Raw genomic sequence first — 17,220 nt, forward strand, 5'->3', positions numbered from 1 at the left:
TCCGGGCTTGGGCTTGGGGTCACCGCCTCCACTCTCCTTTCTAATCCTCACCCTTCCTCTTTAGGGCAGATATGCAACCGTCCTTACCCCCCCACCCCCCGCCAAGAAGAGCGACCAATGGAGGGTGGCAGGGCAGGGACTGTGTGTTCCCCCGACCCCCAGCAGAATCTAATTCTCCTACCCAGTGAAAAGATTAAGTAGGGGCTTAGGGGACCAGCAAGGCTAGAGTATACAAAAAAAAAAAGGACTTTTAAGCATCACTTGGTATTTGAAAAGAGCATCGCGGACCCGTGGCGGAAGAAGCCTAACTGTTGGACCCCTTACATGCACAGTCCTGTGCGGTATAGTCTTTACTTTGAATTAGGGCGGGGTGCGGGGCAGGCAGGCATCAGCATTTGCGGTTTGGGGCTTCAGAGTGGGGAGTCGCAGCGATGGCACCGAGGTGCGCCTCAGCCTGCGAGCGAATGGTTCGATCCGATTCCTTCCCGCCAACTGGGAGGCTCGGGCCCGGCAGGCTCGGGCCCGGCAGGCTGCACTGGGCGCCTGAGGGTCGTTCGGGCAGAACCCACAGATTGCTGGAGGCACAGCTCCCTCCGTCACCTCCCCACTCCTGTAGGCGACTCCACTCTTGGCGCGCGCGGGAGGGGAAGGGCTCGGCGCTCAGGCAGAAAGACACGGGCTCGCGGGACGGCCACCCCTCCGCGAAACCGCGAGTGGGCGAGTCCGTACTGGTGCTACAAGCGCCGCGACTTCCGGTTCCGACGACGGCGGCTCCGGAAGCCGCGGCCGCGGTTGCTGGACTAGGTGGGAGCGGGTGGGCTCCCTCACACCGAGCCGCCCCTGGGCTTGTTCTCTTCGTAGTCGTCGGCCCCGGGCCAGGAGCTGGAGTCCCACAGACTCATAGGACCCGGGTCCCGCCCTCGAACAGCCGCCTCAGCCGGGGGCGTCGCTCGGACTAAGAAGTCTCATCCTAGTTCGACGCGGCTGGGTCGGAGGTAACCAGGTGCTGACCCGGGCCCGGCATGGCATTTGAGCAGTTTTCTTCATTTATAAGCGAAGGATATAAATCTTTTTGAAGGATGAGTAGGAGTTTGCCAGTCGTTTGCATGTTAATGCAGATGAAACTCCCAGTAGAGACCACTGTCTAGGGAAAATGGTGGGTTTTTTCCTTCCTCCAGTTTTGGTTAATGAGAAAAGATGTCAAATTTCACATAGGGATGTGCAGTGAAGGAAAGGAACAGGGTGATATGATAGGATGACTGGTGTGAGGGAGGGACAGAGGGATCAGTGTTAAATACTGTGGTCTGGAAGAGCTTCTCTGAATAGCCTCCTGGGTTTTCTGGGTTAAATAACCACAAACATTTCTATTTTTCCAGTTCATTTATTTTATTTTTACATTTTTTGAGTTAGTCATACTCCTCAGCTTTGGTACCTTTATTTGGTCCACACAAGGCCTTTGTGTTTGTTTATTTCTCCTTTGTATTTATTTACGTATTCCCTTTTCTCCCCGTTCCTCCTCTCCATCATGGGAAACCTCTCTGATGTGTTTGATATATGTCCTTTTATTTGGGGTATCTCTATTATTTGCCTTGGTTGTATGCATATTTTTTGTTTCTTTTTTCTTTCTTTTTATGCATATAATTTTGATTCACATTCTGCGTAGACTTCATTTTCTTTCTTTTTTTCCTCTTCCATACCATGTTTTGGGATCTTACTGATGTTGTGTGGCTATATTTGGAACACAGTTTCTAAAATTCTACACAGGTTTCCATAGGTGCATCCCCCACATTGTGCTTACTTGACTTATTGATTCCTCTGTGTAGGTCCCCAGATTGTTTCCAACTCCTTGCCACAACAAACAGTACTGGGGTGAAAATCTTGCACCCATCTCCTTCCTCAGCTTTTTAAATATGATATCAAGATGCTGACTCGCATTTCCCTTTCATAATCCTGGTATCTGTTGGTGTCTGAGAGGGCTAGACTATTTGACCTTGTTGAGGTCCTGATCTTTCTTGAGCCATGTTTATTTTTGGTAAATTGTGATCTGGTTTCCAGACACTCTTGCAAACATTCTTTTGTGCTGCTATCTTCCCCATTTGATCCTTCTCACAGAACCTGTGGTCAATTTCGTGTTTCTTGTCATGACTACTGGTTGCTGTACACTTATCCCAACGACAGAAATTTGCTGCTTTCCTTTCCTGGTGAAATAGTGGCCTGTTAAGCTGGTCTTGAGAGTACTTGTAATGCAATGTACTTAATAAGGGCTCTGAAGCCTAGATCCAGACTGCTTGCTTGGCTTCAGTTCTCAGCTCCTCCACTTCCCAGCTGCGTGACCTGGGGCAACTTATTTAATCTTTCTTTTTCTCATTTTCTCTTCTGCAGAGTGGGTCTAATAATTGTGCCAGGGCAGGCCAGTTAGCTCAGTTGGTTAGAGCATAATGTTATAGCATCAAGGTCAAGGGGTTGACCTGCACGGGTCAACTGCAAAAAAAAAAAAAAAAAAATTGTGCTTACCTTGTAGTGTTTTCGTGAGAATTAAGTAAATGAATTAATGCATGCAAAGTCATTAGAACAGTGCCTGGCACATAATAAGCCTCTGTGAAATGTTAGCTATTAATAATAGCAATAACAATTACAGTATCATTTTAGACAGGTATCCATGTTATATTTTGCCCATGTGTCATATCCAGTTATAGGATGTTTGTTCGAGTGGGGGGATGGCAGGGAGAGCACATCTTCTGGACACCGTAATTACAAATTCTAGTGTAATAGCATCAGCTATAAGGAGTGAGGGCATAAACACATCCCTCGGCCCTGGGTGCCAGTTCCCTGTCACTTGTTCCCTGTTTAGTAAGGAGACAGTGGCCACAGGGAGGCAAAGATAGTAAGGCCAGGACTGTTGGTGCTGGTAGGAATGTGAAACTGAGAAGTTCCCAATGGTCACCTCTGACACAAGATTCTCTTTATGTTGTTACTCTGTACGCTTCTTTGAGAGAATGGACAACTGGCTAGATTTGAATGTTTTGGTGGGACATATGACAGCCCTCTTATTTCAAATCCTGTAGATGGAAGGATGGAAAGGGAAATAGACTCTGAACCAACATTTTGAAGATTGTCTATATGTTTAGTGTCAAAGGCTGCTCTGAAATAGAGTGGACAGTGGCACAGGGTGGAAAGGACTTGGAAGGGGGCCTGAATGGTAGGGAAGGTGGGACAAAGAAAGTCTACTTTCTTTCAGTGGTATAAGGAGGCTGAAAGTTTGTGTTACACAAGGGAAGTTCTAGTCTGGTGGTGGAGGCAGGCCCTCAGACAAATCATTACCTAATGATCAAAACTGAAAAGGAGGGTGCGAAGTGAGAGTAGAGGGAGCCAGGGGGCGCAGGCTAGGGACAGCTGCTAAAGGAGACAACATCTGAACTAACTTGGGAAGGAAGGGCCAGTTTCTGAAGCAGTTGAGGTGAGGGGTGATAGCAGACCAGGGAGAGGAAGCAGTATGTACCAGGGCATGGAGCTGTGAGAGCGCAAGGGTTCAGGCTGGCTGGACACAAGGTGCTTGTCCATGGGTGAGCAGCGGGAGAGGCTGAGGCTGGAGTGGTGGGCAAAGCCCATCAGTCAACATGGTTGGCATTCATTCCCTAGGCTGCATTTCCAAATATCAGCCATTCAAGGACTTCCTTCCTGGCTTATATCACTACAGTACACGGAAAACCAGTTCCACTAACAGTAAGAGAAGGTGGCCATAATGAATATATGAAAAATCCATGAAATATGACAATATGCAGTGTATGGGTTTCTAGTTAGATAGTGTTGCCTGCTGAGGGCTCTACAAGGCCTGCTCTCTGTTTTGATTAAAAGGGAGATGAACAAAGATAATAGAATGAAAAGGGTTGAAAATGCAGTAATTTTCTCACCATGATTCAAAAGACCCCTGTCCTTAGACCAGCCTGCATCCTCCACTGGGTATCCCAGCTGGGGAAGACAGAAGCTGTGGACAGATATTTTAGGTCAAGCAGTGAATTTCTGAGCATTGATATATATGGGGATGGGAAGAGGGATCTGGAGAAATGGTTGGGGAGCCCAGATGGGCTAACTGACCTAACTGACCCTCCCCAGGCAGAGGCCACCATGGAGCAGTGTGCATGCGTGGAGAGAGAGCTGGACAAGGTGCTGCAAAAGTTCCTTACCTATGGACAGCACTGCGAGCAGAGCCTGGAAGAGCTGCTGCACTATGTGGGCCAGCTGCGGGCTGAGCTGGCCAGCGCAGGTAGGTGTCCACACCCTGCTGAGAGCCCCACGCCAGCCTCCCTTGGACGTGGGAGACCCGAGGTTACTTGGTGACAGGGTTCCAGAAAGATGATGATTTGGACATTGGTACATGCATCTCTAGGCCTCCTTGAAGAAGGGTATGCAGTTTCTGAGCTATTTCAAAAAGCCCAATAAAAATTATTCATTTATCTGAGATTATTTCCATTTATATTTTATTTTCAATTTGCTTTTCTCTTTTCAACTTTTCAGGTGTTAAGATAATTTCAAATTTACAGGAAAGTTCCAAAATAGTTTACAGAACTCATATACCCTTCACCCAGCTTCACCACTGCTAATGTGTTGCCATATTTGCTTTATCATTTTATTGCATATTATTACTTTTTAACCATTTGAAAATAAATTGCAGATATTGCAGCCCCCTTTGCCCGTCAATGTTCAGTGTATATTTCCTAAGATCAAAGGCATTCACTTACGCAAATACAGAATAATTATTAAGAACAAGAAATGAAACTGATATAATATTATCACCTAATGACTACAGTTCACATTTCAGTTTTGCCACTGTTTCAGAAATTTGCATAAAGCATTTTATTTTCCAGTCCAGGATCCAATCCAAGATCATCCACTACATTTAGTTTCTTTCTACTCTTTAGTTTTTTTAATCTGGAACATTTCCTCTGCCTTCCTTTATCTTTCATGACATTGACATTTTGGAAGCATTAACGACAGTCATTTTGCATAACGTCTCTCAGTCTGAATTTGTCTGATGTTTCCTCATCATTCAGGGTTTGCATTTTTGGCAGGGGTACTTTGGAAGCTATGTGCTTCTCTGTGCATCACATTGGGAGGCATGAGACATCAGTTCATCCATTATTAGTTATGTTCACTTTACACACTTGGTTTAGATGCCGTCTGCCAGGTTCCTCCACTGTAAAGTTCCTAATTTTTTCTTTGTAATAAATTAACAAGTAGTTTGTAGGAAGATACTTTGAGACTGTATTAGTGTCCTGCTCTTCATCAAACTTGAGCCCACTAGTTTTGGCTTCCATAGATGATTGTTGCCTGAATCAATTATTACTAAAATGGTTGCAACATGGGTGATTTTTCCTGCTGTGTCATTCTTTATACATTTATTGGTTGGCATTCAACTGTAAAGAAGAAGATTCCCCTTCTCCTTTATTATCAGTTCACACTCATACAGATTCTTATTTTATTCAATGGGTTATAATCTATTACTGTTACTTATTTTAATGTTCAAATTGTCTTAGATTTGACCCTATGTCTTTTTTTTTTTTAATTGAACTATAATTCACATACCATTAGATTCACCTTTTTAAAGTATATAATTCAGTGGTTTTTAGTATATTTATGGAGTTGTGCAATCTCACTATCAAATTTCTTTTTTTTTTTTTTTTTTTGTCTTTTTCGTGACCGGCACTCATTGAGTGCACCGGCCATTCCTATATAGGATCCGAACCCGCGGCGGGAGTGTTGCTGCGCTCCCAGCACCGCACTCTCCCGAGTGCGCCACGGGCTTGGCCCTCACTATCAAATTTCAAAAGGTGGAGGGTGCCTAGCTGGTTATCTTATTTAATAACACCAAGGTCAAGGGTTTGGATCCCATATGGACCAGCCACCAAAAGAATAATAATTTCAGAATATTTTCATCACCCCCAAAAGAAACCCAACCCTTTAACAGTCAGGACATTCCTCCCTTCCTACAGTCCCTGGCAACCACTAATCTTTTTATCTCTATAGGTTTACTATTCTGGACACTTCATATAAATGGAATCATACAATATGTGGTGTTTTGTGTCTGGCTTTCATTAGCATAATGTTTTGAAGGTTCACCCCTGTTGTAGCATGTATGAGTATTTCATTCCTTTTTATGGCTGAATAATATTCCATTGTATGGATATCCATATTTTACATACCCATTATATGATGGACATTTGGGTTTTTTCCACCCTTTAGCTACTATGAATAATGTGTGGACATATGTTTTCATTTTTCTTGGGTATGTACCTAGGAATGGAATTGCTGGGTCATATGGTAACTCTGTGTTTAACTTGACAGTTCAATACACAATTGTGTGTGATGTAGTACATAAGCTAAAATAAATTACTTAACATACAGTAAGTGCCAGACATCTTCATTTCACAGCAACCTACAATATTACAGATGAGGAAATTAAGGCTCTGAGATATAAACTGACTTGTCCCACTTGACTAGATTGAACCAAGTCATTCAGTTAAAAAGTGGCAGGATCTGGAATAGAAGGTAGGTAGTTCTCTCTGGAGTTTAGGGCTGCCTCCTGGTCCACCAAGCTGGCATTTAGACTACAGGAAGCAAATACAGGGTCTGTGTCCTACTCATTCCACTGTTTTTCTGCAGCCCTCCAGGGGACCCCTCTCTCAGCTACTCTCTCCCTGGTGATGTCCCAGTGCTGCCAAAAGATCAAAGACACTGTGCAGAAACTGGCTTCGGACCACAAGGACATTCACAGCAGCGTGTCCCGAGTGGGCAAAGCCATTGATAGGGTGAGCATGTGGGCAGCCCCAGGCCTGTGGGTGGGAATACTCTGGAGCTAGTACGTACAGGGCTTGGCAGAAGAGTAAGTATGAGTGCCCAAGTCACAGGGCCCTTTCTCTCCTCCTTGTCAGAACTTTGACTCTGAGATTTGTGGTGTAGTCTCGGACGCAGTATGGGACTCCCGGGAGAAGCAGCAGCAGATCCTGCAGATGGCCATTGTGGAGCACCTCTACCAGCAGGGCATGCTCAGTGTCGCCGAGGAGCTATGCCAGGTAACAGGACAGTGCTGAGAGGACCTGCCTGTTCTCCTTTTTATCTGATAGTTTTCTTTCTTTTGAGTCTCTGCCATTCTTTAAATAAATTTATTCTAGAAAGGCAGTCAGCCCCCCTGCCATAAATTGAGGTAGTTCTGAAAACATATGATGAAAAGTAAAGTTACTAATTTCTAGTTAGAGCTGATTTCCAGCCATGATTCTGACCTGAGGCCTGATATCCCTTTATTAAAAAGGGAGATTGGTGAAATGACAAAGTAGTACTTGCTAGGTGTTAAAGACACTCGGGCAGTAAAAAATAAAGTATATTTTCCCTTAATGTAATTAAGAGGATTGAAAAGGAATAATTTTCTCACTGTGCTACTCAGTGCCGGGCCTGGGGGCTGTCTCCAGTACTCCAGTGATGGGGTGAGGTTTGCAGTCTGCATTCTGCATTCTGGGAGGTCAGCATGTCTCACTCAGCCTCCCAGAACTGAAATAGGAACAAGCAGCTGGCAGGAGACCATGGCTCCTCATGCAAATCCCGGCTCCTTCCAGCCTGTTTTTGGCAGATGAGGTTTTACTATTATTGCCTGACAGAGAATTTTGGAAACACTGCCTTCCAGTGGTGGGATCTCTCTCTCTCCCCACAGGAATCAACGCTGAATGTGGACTTGGATTTCAAGCAGCCTTTCCTGGAATTGAATCGAATCCTGGAAGCTCTGCATGAACAAGACCTGGGGCCTGCATTGGAGTAAGGAGGCCCTCAGGTGGGCCGGGGGCACTGGGCCGGTGACCACTGTGCCCCAACCTCTCAGGACACAGGGCTTGTCTGTGGTCTTCATTTCACCCAAATGTACTTGATATGCCCCAAGCTGTGGCCTCACATAGGCTTTTGGAGTCCTCCTCTCAGGTCCAGGCTCTGCCAGAGCCCCTTCTCTAATCCTCCACAGCTCCACACTAAACTGGTCCCTTTCTTCCCAGATGGGCCATCTCCCACAGGCAGCGCCTGCTGGAGCTCAACAGCTCCCTGGAGTTTAAGCTGCATCGATTGCACTTCATCCGCCTCCTGATGGGTGGCCCTGAGAAGCAGCTGGAGGCCCTCAGCTATGCCCGGCACTTCCAGCCCTTTGCCCAGCTGCACCAGCGGGGTAAGTGCCCAGGGTGCTGAGGCTGGTGCTGCTGGAGTCCAGCAGATGTCAGTATGCGTTGGGTTACATCAGGTTGCCAGTCCTTGTGTTAATATGGAGTGTATGTTACCCAGATAGCTCCTGAAAACCCCAACCTGAAAATTTCTGTAACCCCTCATTGTCTCCAAGGTGAACTCTATAAATTTAAGCCTCTTCCTCACCCACTTCTGCCATACCTTTTTAGCTTCATCTCAGACTACTCCGGGTCTTCAGTGCCTGCCGAGTGCCACACCCATACTCAGAGCATGCCCTGCCCTCTCGTGCACTCTGCCTCACGTCTCTCCCCGCCTAGAAGAGCCCTGATTGTTTTTTGTTTTTGTTTTTAATAGAAAAAGAGGCATAACAAATTTTATGCTAACTTGCTGAGAGAGGGCAATGCCTGGGGGAATGGCAAGAAAGTGATTGCCCAATAACCCAGTGAGGTGCAGAAGCTTATATACTATTCTTCATAGGTGTATTAGTCTGTTTTGTGTTGCTTGTAACAAAATACCTGAAACTGGGTGATTTATACAGAAAAACGAAATTTATTTGCTTACAGTTTCTGAGGCTGGGAAGTCCAAAGTCCGTCTGGTGGTGTCTGACATTGCAAGAGGGTGGAAGCAGAGAGAGACAGATTCTCCTCTTCTTTTAAAGCTCTCAGAACCATGCCCCTGACTACCATTTTTAATCCATTCACTACTGCAATGTCCTACAATCCAATCACCTCTTCAAGGCTCCACCTTTCAATTACCATAATAGGATTTCCCACCCTCTTAACAGTCACAGTGGGGGCTAAGTTTCTAATACATAAAACTTGGGGACACAATTCAAGCTTCAGTGAATTTTGGGGGGACAATTCAATCCACTTACAATAGGGGAGGGGGAGATAGGAAATGTAGACAGTTCTTCTGAGGGACAGTAAATCCTTGAATGGAATTTCAGTAGGCCTGAGAGACAGATACTGTCTTGTGAAAAGGTCTTTACAGGTATGGTGACCTCCCAGTTCCCCTACTCGTTTTAAGACTCACCTGAGCATCTCCTCTGGAGCATTCTTCCTGAACCCTCTTCCTTCACATTAGGATTTCTAAACCTGTCATTTGAGTCTCACCTTCAAGATGCTCACCAGTAGTAATCCATACTGATATTAACTTTTTTCTTTAGCCCCGCTCATATTTACTATTTAAAATCTTATTTTAAAATAACTATCATGATAACCAAGCAGTGTTTAAGCTAGATACTGCTGCCTCCTGAAAGCCTGAACCTGGGATCTGTTATGTTAAAAAGGGAGATTAGCTAGTGTTAGAGAATAGAGACATTAGCACCAACCTGAGACTCATTCCTTCATGCAATCAGAAGGATGGAAAGAGAACTGGAAAGGAACTCCCCTTCCTACCAGTTCCAGGTAATCCCTGTCCTTGTTCTACAGAAGCAGCCCAGAGACTCCAACTCCTCACTGGATTTAGAAAAAAATCACTTTTGATTGAGGATATTTAAACCCCTACTCAGTCTGGTCAGGGGCCTGGGAGCTGCTGGGCTCAGCCTGGCTGACAGTATTACGCTTTGCAGTCCTGTGCCCCCTTAGGGGATGGGGACCAGAGCCCCTGCACGCCCTGAGCTGCTGCCTTGGTTGCCTTGTAGAGATCCAGGTGATGATGGGCAGTCTAGTGTACCTGCGGCTGGGCTTGGAGAAGTCACCCTACTGCCACCTCCTGGACAACAGCCACTGGGCGGAGATCTGTGAGACCTTTACCCGAGATGCTTGTTCGTTGCTGGGGCTTTCTGTGGAGTCCCCCCTCAGCGTCAGGTACAACCCAGCCCTGTGACGGCAGCACAAGTGGGAAGGTAGAGAGGGAAACGATTTTGCCAAGGCCCTGCCAGGTGCTTTCACAGACCTAAACGGGCTTTCTTAGTCATTTTCAAGATAGGAATTATCTGTTTTTACAGTTAAAGAAACAGATTAGGAAGAGTTGTAGCCCAAGGTCACCACAAAGTCAGTGGCAGGGTCAGGGTTCCCATTTTACAAGGTCTCTTGAATGAGGTCCCTGCCCCTCCTGTAGCCCACCTTCCTCACAACCTCATCTCTCAAACACCACTTCCCTTCAGGGGAGACTTGAGTGGCTAAGTAACATATATTCAGAGCTACAGCTTCTAAGTCTCCTTCACAATAGCATTCTTCTCTCAACCTCAGCACCCCTAGGAGCTAGAGGTACTGTTGTCCTCATTTTAGATGAGAAAATGGAGATTCAAGAAGTGAATATACTTGCCTCAGGCTTCACGAGGATAAAGGGCACTTGGACCTGAGGCCAGAGCCATACACTCCACCGCAGCAGACAGTGTCACAGTGCATTTTACTCACACTAGTTATGGAATCTAATACTCCACCCCAGTATGGTGGGTTGACTCCACTCTGATCTAATTTGTTCTGGGTTCAGGTTGTAGAACAGTATTTTCCAGCAAGAATACCATTGGTAATTTAGACCAGACGATTCTGTTGTGCAAGACTGCCCTGTGCACTGTAGGGTATTTTGTATCTGAGCTTCCAGCCAGTAGGCTACCTCCCCCTGTGTAATCGTCATGAGAACTGAATCCCCCTCCCCCATTAAGTGTCCTAGTTGATTGATAGCCACTGTTAGAGAGGTGTATTATAACAGAGCAGGGCAGATTCTACAGGTGTGCTGGGGCCTTTCTGAATTGATCACTGTCTCCCAGTCACACCAAGGACTTTTCAGTGGTTTGGATGAGCAGACATCTGCCCCTGGGGCTTCGTTTTGTCTTTCCCATAGGTTCTCAAATTTGGGGTGCATTAGAATGACTCTAGAGTTGGACATACATAACTACATATGTGCCATTTTATGGAACAATCTAAGGAATCTTCAAGGACTGATTTGACCTGACTCCACTTTAGAATGGGTCTCAAGTCCCGTGCCGAAGACATGGTGTGCTGGTCCTTTTGTCTTGTCAGCTGGGTCCCTGTGGTCTGAGCCACTCCAGCCCCTGCTCTTTGTTCTGCAGCTTTGCCTCTGGCTGTGTGGCGCTGCCTGTGCTGATGAACATCAAAGCTGTGATTGAGCAGAGGCAGTGTACTGGGGTCTGGAGTCACAAGGACGAATTACCGGTGAGGCCTGGCAGGGGGAGGTATGGGCAGAAGGTGCTGGGGAGGACAGCCATGACAGGAAGTGGAACTCACCCGTTTGCTGGCCTCCCCAGATTGAGATCGAATTAGGCATGAAGTGCTGGTATCATTCGGTGTTTGCGTGCCCCATTCTCCGCCAGCAGACGTCAGATTCCAACCCTCCCATCAAGCTCATCTGTGGCCACGTCATCTCCCGAGATGCACTCAACAAGCTCATCAATGGAGGAAAGTAAGTTCCTCCTGCTGTGCTCCGTCTTGGTACTGAGCTGTCCTGCTGGCCACCCTGAGACACTTGGTTGTCCTCCCTTTGCAGGCTGAAGTGTCCCTACTGTCCTATGGAGCAGAACCCAGCAGATGGGAAACGCATCATATTCTGATTCCTGCCTGGAAGGAACTTTGTCGGAAGGGGTTTTTCACCCACGAGACTTGGTCTGTCTCGGTAGAGTGGTTGGCTTCAGTGGATCATGGTTTGTTCTAGAGCACCTGGCTGAGGAGTGCTACCATGGGGAGGGGTTGGACCAGCCCTTTGGTAGAGGCTGATGAAGGAGATGAACCAACCCACACCAGGCAGCTGGCTCCTTGGCTGTAGAGAAAGGGAAATGCTGCTGGCCTCTCTACTACTGCTCTGTCTCTTCTTGTTTATATCTGCCATTGACTTAGTAGCAGCTGACAGAGCAGCAGAGGACTTGGCCAGCCGCAGACATCTCTCTGCCCTCAGCCATGGCTCTTGCTGCCATGCCAATGCTCATGTACACTCCTGTTCCTCAGCCCAAAGGTGTCCAGCTGTAGCCCATCTCCACCTGCTGTACAGCCTCAACTGTGTGTACCCATTTCCCACTGTACATAGTCCAAGTTTGAACTGAATGCCATTGTTTTATAACTTTAAGCAAATATATTTACAGCCCTTCTCCTTACTTCTCCTGGCCAGCCTTTAGTGTCACTGACAAATAATTAGTACTTGTGTCTACTGCTTGTAAATATTGGGCATGGCTAAAAGCATGGCCAACTACAGTGAGCAGGCAGAAAGAACCCAACTCGCATCTGATTGGGGGGAAAACTTGGGAGATGTCAAACCCTGGGTACTTTTACATATACATATGTAAAATCTTATTACCTCCACGTTAGAAATCAGTACAAGGGGATTTAGGAAGATGAAATGACTTATACAACAGGGCTCATAGCCTATAAAGGAGAGAGCTTTGGAGTTTTCAACCTGATCTGACCCTCAAGCCCAAGCTCTTTCCAGTTTATTCCAGGGTGCTTGAAGCCTGGCTGCTGCGTGCACTCCTGTGTGGGGCCTTTGACAGCAGGAGGGAACTTAAGTCTAAAATGTTTGAAGGGGCTGGGTTACCAGGAGAGATGTATTACACAGGAGAGATGACCTGGGGTTTATTTAGCTTTGTATTATTTAAAATTTACCATGTGGTGGGTAAATTGCTTCCATAAGCTTCACAGTGGTATTTGAAGTTCCTGGGGGAAGGAGACATTCCTCTTTGGGAATGGAGGTGTCCCTGACATAGGAGCTGCAGGCTTCCATGACATGGGATCTGGGCCCTGCTGCCTTTTCTTGCAGCTCCCACCCACCCTGTAAGTGGGAACTGAAAGCTCTGGAGTGAGCTGCAGAATCGGTTCTCAGCTTGAGCCTAAGAACATGGCCCTGGGCAGCCAGGAATTAGCACTGAACACTCTTAAAGTCCTTTGGGTTCTCTGGTGGGAAAAGCTGTTTCCACTCTTTCCTGCCTGCCAACTCCTTGGCCCCATCAGCAGCTGCTGCTTAAGAAAACACCCACAGTCTCACATTTTAGTCTTAGCATTTACTTCCCCCACTCCACATTTTTGGAACTGTCTTCATGTAGGCTCAACAGGAAACAGCACTGACGGAGAAGGCATTGGCTTTACTTTCATGAAATAGCTGTTGAAGTTGTCTGGGAAGAAGACGTGGGAACAGAGAGATGCTATGAGTGTGGACAGCAGGAAGGCAGCCAGCCGCCCCCTGCCAGTCCAACAGTTTCCAGAGCAGGTGCCAAGTGCTGCCCATTCCTTCACAGGGGCGGGGGCAGGGCCCGCACCTCCTCCAGGCACTCGTCATAGGCCTCCTGATATTCCTCATGGGGCTTGACCATTATCACGCAGGTGGGGCGCTTGGAGCCCGCTGCTGCACCCAAGTCCTACAAAGGAAAAAAGATGTTGAGAGAAAAGGTCACACAATCTGTACGCTACAGGGATTCACATACTGATGACCCATCGGCCTAATCTTGCCCACGGCCATGTTATTGGGTCCACATTATATTTAAAAACATTTCAAATTGGTTTCTATCATTACTTTTTTAAAAAACTTTTTTGGTGGCTGGCCTGTGTGGGAATCTGAATACGTGACCATGATGTTATAAGGCTGCACTCTAACCAACTGAACTAACCGGCCAGCCCTGGTTTCTATCATATAAACTCAGGCAAACTTTGAAAGGGCTCCAGCCCAGCAGGGACTGTCCCCATAGGCAGGGGCTGTGCTCTCCAGGTCGCTGCCATCCCCCACCCCCTGTGCCCCAGATCTGGGCCCTGCTATGTAAGGATAAGGACACACCTCCTCTGAGCATGAACCCACCTAACAGAACTGACACAAGTGAAGCATCTTAGCTTATAAAGCATGTTCACATACGTCTGTTTTAATTCTTACAGTCCACAGAGGAGGGGACTTTCATTTTACAAGAAGAAAAGTGAAATGCAGACATAACTTATCTGCAGTCCCACAACTAGGAAGCAGTGGAGCTGAGAATCCACCGTGGCCTTCTTTTTTTTTTTTTTTTTTTTTGTCTTTTTTGTGGCCGGCATTCAGCCAGTGAGTGCACTGGCCAGTCCTATATAGGATCCGAACCCGCGGCGGGAGCATCGCTGCACTCCCAGCGCCGCACTCTCCCGAGTACGCCACAGGCTCGGCCCCACCGAGGCCTTCTTAACTCCAGCTCACCTTCTTCCCACTGCAGACCATGTCCCAGACCCCCTCTCCCAGTGCTGACCAAGGTCAGGGGGCTGCGTGTTCCTCACCGTCTTAGAGGGGATGTAGACATAGGGCAGGTTCCGGTCCTCACACATAACTGGGAGATGGCAGTACACCTCAATGGGCAGTGTGTCTCCCGCCAAAACCATGATCCTGAAATGAGAGAAACCAGTTATTCTAGCTTGTTCCTTCCCTCTGTCAGTTGTAAGATGCCCCCACCCTCCAGGAGCCCACAGTGTGGGGCTGCCAATCTATGAAGGAATGCAAAGTTGTATTTGGTGAGTGCATTCTTCTGGGGAGGTGATCTCTCTTTCTTGACAACATATAAATACCACCAAAGTATGACAAGTGGTATAGTGCTGGGACAGATGAGGTATGGGAGGGGTGCTGAGAAGCAGCTCAGCTCTCTTTAGAGAGTCAAAAAAAGGCTTCAACTAGAAGGAGATGCTTAAACGGAAAGCTGAATGATGAATGCCTGTTAGGCAGACCATGGAGGGGCTGGGAACCGGGAAAGCACAATGCTAAGGGCATTAGAATGGCACCAGATACAAAGGGGCTGTCTGGAGCCTTGGATGGCTTTGGAATCCATGGTGGGGGTGGGAGAGCAGGGGATACATCCAAGAGCCTTGAATGCCAGGCTAAGAAACCTGAGTGACAGGGAGCCCTCAGCTAGGGTTCCTAGCTGGCAAGGTGTCTGGTTTCTGGGACAAGTGCCTTAGAAACCCTGAAGATAAAAAAAGGAAGAGTCTGTTCTCCAAGGATAGCTGACAGGCAGGAACAAGGAAAGAGCCCTTGGTTCAAAGTACTGCTTCCACTCCTAGTTTTCCTTTGGCCTGGTGGGCCCTCCTCTTCTGCAGGTTTCTCTTCCTTTAAGTAGCCTTTAACTGTGGGAGTTCCTCACAGCCTGATCACAGCTGCCTTCTCCTCTCAGTACCCTCTTCCTGGCTGACTTGACCCATGGCCATGGTGTCTCCCAAATCTATTCTCTCCAGCCTGGCCCTCTTTCTTCCAAGCTTCAGACTCATATAGCCATCTACCTATTTGTCAGTTTGGGGGAGGGGGAATCGTGTCTCCATGGCACCCATAAAACTTGTCTAAAACCAAACTTGTAGTCTTTCCACACAAACCTGGTCCTCCTCCACTGTCCAGAATCCCAGAGAATGGACCCTCTGTCCATTTGGCTGGGCATGCCGGAATCTAGAAGTCACCCGTACCTCCTCTCTCCATATCTGAAAACCCTCTCAAATCCATCCCCTTTAATTCTATCTCCACTATCATCTCTTCTGGGTTACAGTAGCCTCCTATCTGCGTTTTCCCAAATCTACTCGTGTTTCTCTAATTCCTTCCTCAATTGTCAGAAAAATCTTGAGGTGTAATCATAATTATGTCACTTCCTGGCTTTAACCCTCAGTGGCCTCCCAAAGCCTGAACAGAAAACCTAAACTTAACATGGCTTACGAGGGCTCAAAAGAAGGTAGCACCTCTGCCCACTACTACCTTCTCTCCTGCCCTGTGGCCCACTCTTTCTTCTAGCAGGACACAACCACCCCCAACCCCCAGTTAATTCCCTATGTCTTCAGATCTCAGCTCAAATGGGAAGGCTCAAGGAAACTTTCCCTGGTGCACTCCCCCCTCCTCCCAACCAGGTGAGACTCTTCATTGAGCATAATTGCCCAGGGGGCATTATTTATCTCGTGAGCACCTACAGTGTACCAGACACTTCTGGGGATAAAACAGTGAGAGGCCCCGTTCTCAAAGAACTTACCCTCTGGCCTGAGTGGGAAATAGAGAGAATAAAGATGTAAACAAGCTTTAGATTCTCAAATGCCAGAAAGGGAGTAGGATAATGAAGTCATTTCTCAATGCATGGCTGTCTATCACAGCTTGTAATTATTTTTATGTGTGATTATCTGATTAATGTCATTGTCTACCCTTAGCATAGTGCCTGAAAAAGAGTAGACTCTCAATAAAAGGTCGCTGAATGAATGAAGCTGAAGTCTACCCTAAGTGAGTTGGCTTATACAGTTCGTTTCTCTCTGGAATTCACTTTGAGCTCGTGTAAGTACTGAAGGGAGTTTACTGGCCACTTGATCATCATCTGTATATGGGGCTGAGTCCGAGTTAACCTGACTTTTCCCGAGCACCTACTAAGCAAGGATTCCTTTGTTACCGTTTAGAAATGCAAAATCCGGCGAAGGAGGATTCTTACCCTTTCTCGCCTTTGTTGACAAACTTCTGAACCTCCTTCACCCCGCGCCGAATCTGCTTCTGCTTCACGGCTGCAACGACAGAAGAGTCAGTAGGAGCCTCGCCCCCGGCCCGCGCCACCCCGGCGACCGCCACACCTTTCTTGATGCATTTGTAGAGCTTCCGCGTGAGGCGGCGAGAAGCCAGGGGCTGCGCGATGGGGTTCAGGTTGACCAGCAGCTCGTGGTAAGTGCGCTCTCCGCAGCACGCTTCCGCCTGAGCCTCCGGCCCGTCCGGATCAGCCTTTATTTTGGTCATCGCCGCAGTCGCGGCAACCCAGTCCCCCACAGGCGATTCCACGCGGCCGGCTACTTTAGGAACCACTTCCGGGTCGTCCCTCAGGAAAGTCTCCGACTCTCGCACCAACCGTTGACGCTCAGCTCCTTTGATATAGAGCGGGAGAGGGGCGGGGCCTTGGCCTTGGGGGCTGGGCTGGACTGGAAGGTCCCAGGCGGGGCGGAGGGAATCTGAGGCGAGGGGCGGAGCCCGGGGAGGCGAGGCGGGAAGAGGACTCCCGCTTCCGCTCGTCGGAAAGCGCCGCGTCCCGGGCACCCGGAGCTGGGGGAAGGCCGTGCGTGTGGGGGCGTGACCACGTCTAGCGGGCTGGATCCTTGCGTAAAGGGCGGG

At 47.7% G+C, this 17,220-nt stretch overlaps 2 protein-coding genes across 9 annotated transcripts; one reads left to right on the forward strand and one right to left on the reverse strand.

Moving 5' to 3' along the window:
* The first annotated feature begins 286 nt into the window (after positions 1–286).
* Positions 287–12,319, forward strand: RMND5B (required for meiotic nuclear division 5 homolog B). 6 transcript variants are annotated; one of them, XM_063087060.1, is made up of 10 exons: positions 287–341; positions 4,114–4,264; positions 6,661–6,806; positions 6,930–7,070; positions 7,703–7,803; positions 8,034–8,200; positions 9,857–10,022; positions 11,231–11,333; positions 11,426–11,580; positions 11,665–12,319. In XM_063087060.1, exons 2-10 carry the CDS (start codon positions 4,126–4,128, stop codon positions 11,726–11,728), a joined length of 1,182 nt encoding a protein of 393 aa, XP_062943130.1. In that variant the 5' UTR covers positions 287–341; positions 4,114–4,125; the 3' UTR covers positions 11,729–12,319. The 6 variants fall into 6 exon arrangements, with proteins under 6 accessions (XP_062943130.1, XP_062943124.1, XP_062943127.1 ...); XM_063087054.1 differs by lacking the exon at positions 287–341 and adding an exon at positions 775–1,156; XM_063087057.1 differs by lacking the exon at positions 287–341 and adding an exon at positions 775–1,156 and having other exon boundaries at positions 4,118–4,264.
* Positions 12,320–12,724: 405 nt separating this feature from the next.
* Positions 12,725–16,995, reverse strand: NHP2 (NHP2 ribonucleoprotein). 3 transcript variants are annotated; one of them, XR_010022643.1, is made up of 5 exons: positions 16,692–16,995; positions 16,556–16,625; positions 14,317–14,499; positions 13,421–13,519; positions 12,725–13,276 (listed from the first exon to the last, which is right to left on the reverse strand). XR_010022643.1 is itself a non-coding variant. In XM_063087062.1 (5 exons), the coding sequence occupies exons 1-5, from the start codon at positions 16,849–16,851 to the stop codon at positions 13,253–13,255; spliced, it is 459 nt and encodes a 152-aa protein (XP_062943132.1). In that variant the 5' UTR covers positions 16,852–16,976; the 3' UTR covers positions 12,725–13,252. The 3 variants fall into 3 exon arrangements, 2 of the variants coding, with proteins under 2 accessions (XP_062943132.1, XP_062943131.1); XM_063087062.1 differs by having other exon boundaries at positions 14,394–14,499; positions 16,692–16,976; XM_063087061.1 differs by having other exon boundaries at positions 12,725–13,519; positions 14,394–14,499; positions 16,692–16,973.
* Positions 16,996–17,220: the final 225 nt, after the last annotated feature.

Source organism: Cynocephalus volans, chromosome 2 (assembly GCF_027409185.1).
Source record: "Cynocephalus volans isolate mCynVol1 chromosome 2, mCynVol1.pri, whole genome shotgun sequence".
Classification (NCBI taxonomy): Eukaryota; Metazoa; Chordata; class Mammalia; order Dermoptera; family Cynocephalidae; genus Cynocephalus; species Cynocephalus volans.